This window comes from Actinia tenebrosa, unplaced genomic scaffold, assembly GCF_029948245.1.
Source record: "Actinia tenebrosa isolate PJP-AT-01 unplaced genomic scaffold, QUT_ActTen_1.0 PGA_scaffold0__85_contigs__length_37466705, whole genome shotgun sequence".
In the NCBI taxonomy this organism is placed as follows: domain Eukaryota; kingdom Metazoa; phylum Cnidaria; class Anthozoa; order Actiniaria; family Actiniidae; genus Actinia; species Actinia tenebrosa.
In genome coordinates this window covers 18,405,685-18,416,069 of record NW_028292569.1, presented here as the reverse complement: position 1 = coordinate 18,416,069, position 10,385 = coordinate 18,405,685, and the positions used below count along the sequence as shown (strand labels likewise).

General features: G+C 41.2%; 1 protein-coding gene across 1 annotated transcript; it reads right to left on the bottom strand.

Annotated features, from left to right (window-relative positions):
• Positions 1-139: 139 nt before the first annotated feature.
• LOC116292017 (uncharacterized) lies at positions 140-10,144 on the bottom strand. Its single transcript, XM_031699250.1, has 12 exons — positions 9,637-10,144; positions 9,298-9,354; positions 8,209-8,710; positions 7,366-7,466; positions 6,789-6,880; positions 5,763-5,846; positions 4,920-5,001; positions 4,064-4,133; positions 2,972-3,055; positions 2,405-2,549; positions 1,619-1,716; positions 140-594 (listed from the first exon to the last, which is right to left on the bottom strand). Exons 1-12 carry the CDS (start codon positions 10,136-10,138, stop codon positions 387-389), a joined length of 2,025 nt encoding a protein of 674 aa, XP_031555110.1. The 5' UTR covers positions 10,139-10,144; the 3' UTR covers positions 140-386.
• Positions 10,145-10,385: the final 241 nt, after the last annotated feature.

Below are 10,385 nucleotides of genomic sequence, written 5' to 3'. Positions count from 1 at the left end.
CCTTTGTTTCATTCATCCATCTGTCCATACAAATTTCGTTCGTTCGTCCATATATCATTTCATTTATTGGTCCATCCTTACTTCAAAAGACACTTAAGCTAACTCGAATTGGTGAGATAAATGACTTTGACACAAAATATCGTACTGAGTAGACTTTGTTTACTAATGAGGCCTTGCTTACCTCGCTTCCATTCAATTGTCCCTAGCCCCAACCGAGTTTGGCGGCCATTTTTGAAAGTCGTGTATGGCACGCGCTAATCTAGAATTTATACAAGCGTTTTACGTATTTTTTTAATTTTAATTATAAATGTTTTTTAAATGTTTATGATTTTTTATATATGTCTCTTGTTAAAATATATACCATTCTATATTTTGTTCTAATCGTTTCAGTGGTGTTTGTTATTAAAGATATCATTTCTTAATAGCCAAAGTTCAATAGCATCTCTGTTCTTGATGAACCTTTTTCTACATGGTTGAGAACAGGACGAAAAGAGTAATGGTAAATTCTTGACTTTGAATGCTTCGTCTACAGGCTTGATGACCCGAAGGCCTTGACCAAGTAGCACACCACCACAGCAGTCACACCTATAGGGGCTATAATAGCAGATAAAATACAAACGTCGTCAGAGGATGAATTAGGGACTTTAAAGGCCGGTTTAGACGGTACGATTTTCGCCTACAACTATCGTATACAACACGCTCGCGCCATCCTACAACTCGAGTCGTAGCGTGTAAATCAAGCCTACAACTCGCCTACGACAGACGCGTGCAACACGAAAAAAGTTGTAGGATTTTAAAACGTTTTAAAAAGCTACGACAATCGTTGGTGTCATGACGCGAGCGTGTTGTATACGATAGTTGTAGGCGAAAATCGTACCGTCTAAATTGGCCTTAAGATTTGCAAAATCTACGACGGCGACGTCAACCGGAAGTGTAAATAACTTCTCTTTAGGGTTCTGTTCATTGGAGTTTTCATTCAAAACATTGTCAGTAAAGTCAACTCATCCACCGGGAAGACAGACTTTGAAGACGCGAAACCCCAAAGTGAAGTAATTTAAACTTCCGGTTGATGTCGCAGTCGCAGATTTTGCAGATCTTAAAGTCCCTAGTGAGGGGATGGGGGCAGGACGAGGAGCGTTGTAGAGCAGTTTCGTATGACTGTGAAAAGCTCCGTGCCGTGTGCGTGATTTGCCGTGACCGTATGATTGGTCTGGCAGTACCGTGACCTTGGCGTGACCGTGTCCAAGTTTGATTGGATGGAGAGTAAATTCACCATTTTCCATACATTGCTCACTGGACAAACACAAAGCATTCAGTCGAGGTTGCAAGCTTCAAATTTGAATAACTCTTTGAAAGTACCTTGGCGCCTCGCTTGAGCGCTTTGTGTTTGACCAGCGAACCGATGTATGGAAAATGGTGAATTCTCGCGCAGTGTGATTGGTCTGGCGTCGACGACCGTAGTTGTGCCGCGAGCTTAAATCTGTCATACTAAATCTGTCTACCTGCATCCCATATTTCCTTTCCGTATCCTTCTCTCTAAATGTTATAAAACAGAATCATCTAGCAAGTCGTAATCATGAACAAACAATGATCCTGGGCTGCCTGTGGTTTTACCAACCTTTTCAAAAAGGATTTGATAGAATCGGGCAGCAAAGCCATCTTCAAACTGTTCTGTTTTGTTCTGTTTACAACTAGTGCACACAGATCCATCAGCCTCTGAGGGATTTCAAAGAATAAGAACGACATTTAGTAAAGTGTATGTCAAAATATACTATCAATCTGCAAAAGTCTTCCTCCCTCTACTATTTTCTTCTTCTGGTCTCAGCCTTTCCCTTGTCCCTTCTTTCTTCGTCCTATCACACATTCGCTCGCTCTTCCCTTCCTCTCTTTCTTGCTCCATCCTTCCCGCCTTTTTCTTTTTTCTTTCCGTCACTTCATCCATCTTTTCTCTCCTCCTTCCCATCCTCCTCCTAATTTCCCTTGCTTCATCCTTCACTCCCTCCCTCCCTACTTCTCATCCTCCTCCTCCCTAACCTAGCTCCCTCCTGTCTTCCCTTGCTTAATCCCTTACTTCCTCCCTCCCTCCTTGCCTCCCTGAGTCCATCCTTTCTTCCCTCCTCCTCATCCTTCCCTTCTCTACCCTAGCTCCTTCCTGCCTTCCTTCGGTTTATTCCTACTACGTTCTTTTGATCCTTTTCCTCTTTTTCCTTCAGTCGCTCCATCCATTCTTTCTCGACTCCTTTCCATTGCCCTTCCCTCCTCCCTACCTAGCTTCCTCCCTCCCTCCCTCTCTCCTTCGCTCCTCCATCCTACATTCCGCCACTCCTTTTCCACTCGGCTTCACCCTTCACTCCCTCTCCTACTTCCAATACACCTTCGTCTGAAGGAATAACAAAGACTTTACCTGTGGCTGATTGCTGGCTGTCTCTCTCCAAAACAATGGATGGATAAAATTGTTGGAGATTTTCAAATACTTCAGGCGTAAATAAAGAATATTAGCAGGCAGCGCTCTGATTTGGTTTCCTTCGAGATTCAGCTCCCGTAAATTCCTAAAATAAAGCAACAAAACTTTTCATTCTTGCTTTTCGTATGAAAAATATAAACAATACAGCTTCAGTGTAAGTAAGTTTCCTTAACTTTCTGAATTCTGTATTTAAATAAATTAAGTAATTAATAGACTGACAAAAGACTTGACCTGATTATCACAATCCAAACCTCCGTAGTACGTTCATATAAAAAAGCGAACCTACATAATACGGTCATCTAATCACAACCAGAACCTCCGTAATACGGCCATAATACGATCGTATAAAAGAGCGAACCTCAAATATACGTCCATCTACTAAATCACAACCAGAACCTTCGTAATACGGCGGCCATCATTAGATTAAGTCACATAAGAAAGCCAGCGAACCTCCGTAATACGGTCACCTAATTACCGAGCTCCGTCATACGGTCATCCAAGAATTACCTTAAATTTCCAACCTCTGTGGGAACAAATGATATTCGATTGTACGAGAGGTCGAGGATTTCCAGATCTGTTAGCTCAAACAAACTGCAAAGAGAGAGACCATCGATTAAGATGTAAAACAAATCTAAGGAGATTCATCTCGGAACATTATTCACGCACATCATTTCCACGCATGAGTTAAGTGTGCGCGCGCTCATAATGACGTCATTCGGAAGTTTTGAAGGGCAAAATATCAAAATATTTTTTTTTTAGTTTAGGGTTTGTTATGTATTTCCAGAGGTTCATAACTGGTATTTTCCGTGATTTCAGGGTTTCCCCCTTGGTTCTCCAATTATGCGCTAAAAAAGTCTAATTCGGTCTGTGAGTTTAGCCGCGCCCTGAATTTGATCAGCTCAAATGTTGTCTTATACCCCATTCACACCAAGGCTTAAACATGTTTTAAAGTGGTTTAACTAAACAGTTTTGGAAAACTATCTACGAACACTGCACAATATTTGGTGAAATGATGCTTGTAAGCTATCCTTTGTCTTGCTCTGACAATATTTTAGAAAGTTTCATTATTTTGTAGGTTTCTAGTTTCTCATTTTTTTCCTAATGAAAACACAGTTTAACTAAACACGTTTAGGTGTGAATGGGGTATTAGAGTATCGATAAATACTTTTGGAGGTTAAAGTCTGTGTCACTCACGCATTTTGTATTCCCTTATTACAATTCTAGTATAAACGACAAACAAGTGTCCTACTCTTGTTTGTCACTAAGGGATCATTTTTTATCACTTTGTTTTAGTTTCTATCTTATTGGGCTTCCTGTGGTAACAGCAGCTTCATAATAGGGAATGTGCACGAGCACGAATCTCTAACACAAAGCATGATGGGAAACCGAGTACTACACAAATTAGAACAAAGAAATCAATAGAATTATCAGAAAAAATTACTCTTTATTCTCGTCTGTTGAGATATTTACTGTTTCATAGGAAATGTCAAAGGAAAAATTGTCAGAGGAATTTTTAGAGGAGCTGAAAAACCGCAAGTACTCGGTTTGCTATCATGCTTTGTGCTAGAGATTCGTGCTCGTGTACATTGGTATACCTACCAAGACGGTATCGAATTAACAAGACTGAAAGACATGTCTAAGACTTTGAGGTACTTGAGAGAACTTATTCCTGTAAAACAAATACAAAAAAATTCAAATTTTATGAAACCCTGTAACAACCTCTTGGCTGATCCAAGTCAAGGCATGGCTAATTAAAGTAGAGAAATGAAAAACTCTTAATCATATGCGATGCCGCGTCCAGGACCCAGTTGCACGAAAGATGGACAGCGCTATACCCATGGATAAATCCTTAACCAGTGGATAAAGTGATGCTGTTATCCAATACATTTATCCACTGGATAAGATTTATCCGTAGGATAGCGCTAACCACAACCTCGTATCCAGAGCCTGCGTTTCTTTTGGCCTGCGGCAAAGAACAAGGGCTCTGGCATAATTCATTTTCTGAGACCAGGACTTCCGGTATTAGAGCGCATGGTTTCAAAGCCTCGCCAAAAATAAAAAAAATATGTTCCCGATTCCTAATTTTTATTTCGATCGGAAGTTAACCCAGAACTCTGTTTAAAGCATGATTTTCACTCATTATATTTCACTTTAGGAAAATTGCGCATGCGCCAAAAAAATGGATTATGCCAGAGCCCTCGTTCTTCGCCGCAGGCCAGAAGAAACGCAGGCTCTGGGTACGAAATTGTGGTTAGCGCTATCCTACGGACAACCGGGCCCTAAAATCGAACTTGAGACCCATGCCCGATGCAAGTACACTACCGCTAAACCACTCTTTATTACAAAAACCATCAAAATGGCCAAAGATCGATGGACAGAGAATGGAGGAGTGGAAGTGTAGGCATTTCACAGGGAGTTGAGTGAAGGTGATGTAGTGAAGGACACACCGTCTTACCATGTGGGATTTCTTTAATCGGGTTATTGCGCAGCTTCAGTGACACCAACAGCTTTAAGTCCAAAATCTCTGGCGGAAACACCTGCCATAAAGATGCAAGATTATTCTTTGATTAATGACAAAATAGAAATATGCCCATGTGCTGCCTGCAGTAATAAAGTAGTGGGGATTATCAAAAGGTGCGCACTCGTGCTGTATGCTCTCGTAAAGCACGAGCCCCAGCCAATCAGAAAACGATAACAATTATTTCACAAAAATCGGCTACATGGCGTGCTTCTCGACGCTTTTTTCGTGTCCTGCCAATTCCTGCGTCTGCGTATGACTGTGTAAAGCTCACAGCACGAACGCGGTCGTGACACGGCAAGGCATGCGCCAGACCAATCACATTGCACGAGAATTTATTTTCCATCCAATAAAATGCGTGAAACACGGCACGTACACGGAGTGGACACGGTCACGGCACTGACAGCCAATCACATTGCGCGAGAAAAAAATCTGCTAATTAAAATTCTAGAAAACATCACGGTCGCGGCAACGCACGCATACGGTACCGAATTTTTCACGTCGTCATACGAAAACTGCACACAGCACGCTTGCGTGTTTTCTAGTGAAGAAATAGCAAACGCAAGAGATTTAAAACACTTATTTTAGCATTTTTTATGAAATTAAGAAATATATATAATAGAAAGGCAGCCATGACAGGAGGAAAGAACGATAATTTGGTTTAATAAGAAATAATTCCGTTTCACATGGGAAGAAAGACTCTATTGTAATTGTGCCTCTTGTCATGGCTGCCATCACGTGATGGTGCAAAGCCTCTATTCTTATCATTAATGTTCTCACCCAGAAGTCATTGAATGATGCATTCACATGAGTGATGTGGTCTGACATCTGAACCAATGTAGGCAGTCTACTTAGAAAATGAGCCTGAAACAACAATCGTTCATTAAATAAATATTGATTACATGGCCAAACTCTTTCCCGGGGGGGGGGGGGGGGGGGGGAGGGGGTACTCTTGCCCATTTAGGGTAAAGGATTTGCCACTGAGCCAGCAAAACCCTGACCCTGTTCCAGAGCAAGATCTAGAGTAGCCTGATTTCATATACCCTATCCCAGAGTGAGCGCGATTTTACTATATACCCTGTTCCAGAGTAGAATCGCTGAAAACAATACTCTGTTTGGGGTGGCATGTAATAATAATAATAATAGTTTATTATTTGTATTGCGCAATTTAACATGTTAATATGATCAACTGCGCATTACGTGTACCTGTATAGCGAATATAGGGAGTACCCCCCAGGACTCTTTCTTGTTTTAACATTTTGCTAGAGCATAATATTTTACTATTTCAGAATATCAATGTCACTCCCTAGAGTATTCTTTGTTTGTTAATGGTTGCATGTAAGAATACACACGAATAAAACTCAAACAAAGAATCTTACTCTCAAGGCAGGTGGGGATCCAGGGGTGCAGGGGGTGCGCGCCCCTCCCTGGTTCGACTTTGTGCCCCTACTTCGAAGAAAACCAATACTTTTTTTTCACTTTCATTCTAAGGGGTGCACTCCTCCCTGGGTTAACATTGTGTGCAGCATCCCTCCCTGAACAAAATTCTGGATCCGCTCCTGCAAGGGAATGTCACAAGGTCTGACACGTGGCAACAAAATGGTGGCTTTTTAGAATTCATACGGTAAAGCATAATGCCAGTGTTTATTTTATTTTACTTTTGGATATTTGGGAGCTCAAACAAAATGGTGGAATTTTGAATTTACCCCCCCCCCCCCTCCTCAAGAAATTCTGGCTACTCCCTTGTATGAAATGGGAAAACATTACCTTCAAGCTAAAGAGGTATGTTAATAAATCTGGACTTACTTTGATGTTAAGTGTTGTTGTCTGTGTCATCAGGGTGTTTAGTATGACAGCTTCCAAAGGGGACACCTGTGTGTGGTAGTCTTGTAAAGTTACTATGAAGAAGAAAATAACATTTTATCAATACACTGAAACAGCCTGAGTGACCAAGACAACATCAGGACAGTAAATTAACAGATAGATCCCTGAATTTAAAACCTCTTGGCTGATCTAAGTCAGGGCACAGCTTACTCACAGATAGAACCCTGAAACAACCTCTGGGCTGATCTAAGTCAGGGCACAGCTTACTCACAGATAGAACCCTGAAACAACCTATGGGCTGATGTAAATCAGGGCATGGCTAACTCACGGATTGAACCTTTGGGCTCATTAAAAACGATAACTTGAGAACCTGAAGCAAAATCCTTGCATCAAGGGAGAGACCTAACAAACTCTATTTGTATGTGATGGAGAGAATACTATAGGAATCAAATCTGAGACCACAGAGGTGAGGCCTTGGCTACATCTATGCTATCATCGATACACACTTTTAATTTTTCAAGTGTTTTTATTCATATTGGTTCTAAAATAATAGACTTACCAAAGGGTGATGAGGTTCTTGGGATTCCTTCTCCCTGAAAGTATGATGGAGCAGAGCTGGGGAGAAGTAAATCTGAATTTGGGAAAGCAACTATTTTTGGTCTGAAAACGAGAAATGATCAAATGAATATTAATAAAATAAATGAAGGAAATGGAGGAAAGAATGAAGAGAGGGATAGAAGAGTGGGTGGTAGATGGATGGATGTGTGTAAGTTGATGGATGGATGGATGAATGCGTGAGTGGATGGATGGAGGGAGGGAGGGAGGGAGAGAGGTAGTGATGGATGGGTGGATGGATGAATGTGTGGGTGGGTGGATGGATGGATGGAGGGAGGGAGGTAGGGATGGATAGGTGGATGGGTGGCTGGATGGATGGATGGATGGATGGAAGGATGGATGGAAGGATGGATGGATGGATGGATGGATAAGATGGATGGACGGATGGGTGGATGGACGGATGGATTGATGGAAAGATGAATGGAGAAGATGGATGACTGGGTGATGGATCAATGAATGGATGGATGGATAAGATGGATGACTGGTCAGATGGCGTGAAAAGCTGGATGAATGGATGGGTGGATGGATGGTTGGATTGATGGGTGGATAAAAGGGATGGATGGGTGGTGGATGAATAAATGGACAGGTGGGTAAGCTGGAAGGTTGGGTGGATGAGGTAAAAGGATGGATGAATGGGTGGATCCATGGAAGGAGATTGATGAAAGGATGGGTTGGTTGGTTGGTTGGTTGGAAAAATGGATTAAATATAACATAAAGTCAAGCCAAAATAAAATGAAAAAATATCTACAATTTTCATCCAGTAATATTATTATTTTATTCTTTTTACCTTTCCAATGATGATGCCTTTCCTCTTTCCATCAGAGTAGGTCTCTCCAACATCAAAGAGTCCTCAGACTCTTCATCACCTTCCCTTACACAGACACCACCTTCTATATCATCTCTGAAGTTAATTCTCAACTTCCTTGTCTTAACTCCTTGGTCCTTATCATAACCACATGCTTGCTCTTGAAGTCTTTTGTCAAAAGTACCGACCTTCTGCGCAGCTACAGACTGGCCTGTAGTTTTAACCTCTGGTCCTTCATACTGTAATATTTGCTTCTTGATGTCGAGATCATCAAGTTTGATCTCTGTTTTCTCATATTCAATTGCTCTATTGTGCTCTGACCTGTGGTCTATGGGGGGTAGGGGTTTTTGCATTGGTGGGATGGTCCGTTTTGACACTGCAGGGGTGACTGGGGTCATTTTGGCAACCTTTTCGGCATAGATTGAATAACCTGATTCTGCTGTAACAACTGTCTTTTCCATTTCAGCAATTGGGACTTTCATTTCTGCAAAAATAAAGGGAATGTTTTGTCAGCCCAATGCCAAGTTCGTACTTCCTTCCTCAGGGGCGGATAAAGGGGAGGGGTGCAGGGGGTGCGCATCCCTTCCTGGTTACACTTTGTGCTCCTACTTCTGATTCTAAGGGGTGCACCCCTCCCTGGGTAACATTGTACACAGCACCCCTCCCTGAACAAAATCCTGGATCCACCCCTGTTCCTAATTATGTTTCAAAATGGGTGGGTGTATGGTGTGTGGGCAGGGTTGGACAGGGGGGTGGAAATGGCAATTCATGCATCAATATTTCCACAATTCATACTTCAGATATAGTTTTGAGCAGATCTCAAATTTTAACTAAACAAACACAAATCAAACACATTTCGAAAGATTAATTATAATGATCACAGTAAACCTGGAATTCACAAATCACACTCTACATTTTGCTACTTTTACATGTCCCATGAAACACTTGTGCTACCCTTTGTGTGTGTGTGTGTGAGGGGGGCGGGGGGGGGGGGGGGATAGGGGTGGAGTGGAGAGGGGTTGAGCTTTCAAACCATAACCACATTGATATAATCCAAATGTCATATCTTACCAATTGAGAGTTGACGAGGAGGGATTCTAGGAGTAACATCTGGAACATTTACTGAAGCTGGGGAAAAATAAGCAAAATTTATGTAACTGTCCAAAAGATTCGTAAACTACATGATTATATTAATTGAAGTTTGATCACATTAGCATTTATTTGTTTTACTTTGTGCGTCGTATTTATGCTGTATTATTGAGTAAACCAACCCCCTTTTCCTAGCAACCCCAAAAAAGTCAAAAATTTAAAATTCCTGGAAGTTCCACTGTTGGAAGTCAAACTCGGATTTAAAAATAGCTGTTAATAGATTGGTATATCATATAAGCAATTGATATGTGGCAAACTTACTATCAATCTCTAGGCTGTGTATATTTGTCTGCTGAGGTCGATTAGCCGCGAACCAACTCGTTAACTTTTCATAATTTTGATCAGATATCACTATTTCTCTGTTTTCTTCAGCAACTCGAGAAGGAACTCGTAAGACAAAATTTTTCAACGTAAAAGCTGGCGGAGGTCTTTCGTAAGAGTCACTCAACACTTCAGGAAGCTCTCGAACTTTTCTTGGTTGTCTTGCTGGAAGAGGAGCTGGTCCACGAGGACGGTAAGGTTGAACTACAGAAGTGTCTGGTAAAGGGACATCGCCTGAGTAAAGTCTTTCTGGAAATTGCTTGTGTTTAGAGCGCGATAAAGAAGGGATGACGGGCGATTTTGAGAGATTTTCGTGTATTATATCTTCGTGAATCCCTTTTGGAGGTGGCGACGGGGACTTTGGTAAGTTTTGTAGTGGTTTTGGTGGTAAAGGACGGCGTAAAAGTGGCATAGCTTGTTGAAGTCTTGTGGTTGCCGCCATCTTGGCTTGGAGAATGATTATGTACAGTGTTACCATGACAACTTGTGAAGAACCCCACCACAGGTAACCCAAATATTGACATTTTTTATCTAGTTTTGGAAACCATTCTTTAAAGTTTTTGGTTATAAAAATTAATATATTAACTAAAAAAATAAAATGAATAAAACAGATCTAAAGTCACTGCATTAATCAACATACCTTTTTTCCATCAATTTTTTTTACAAAATTTTAAATTTGATAAAAATGC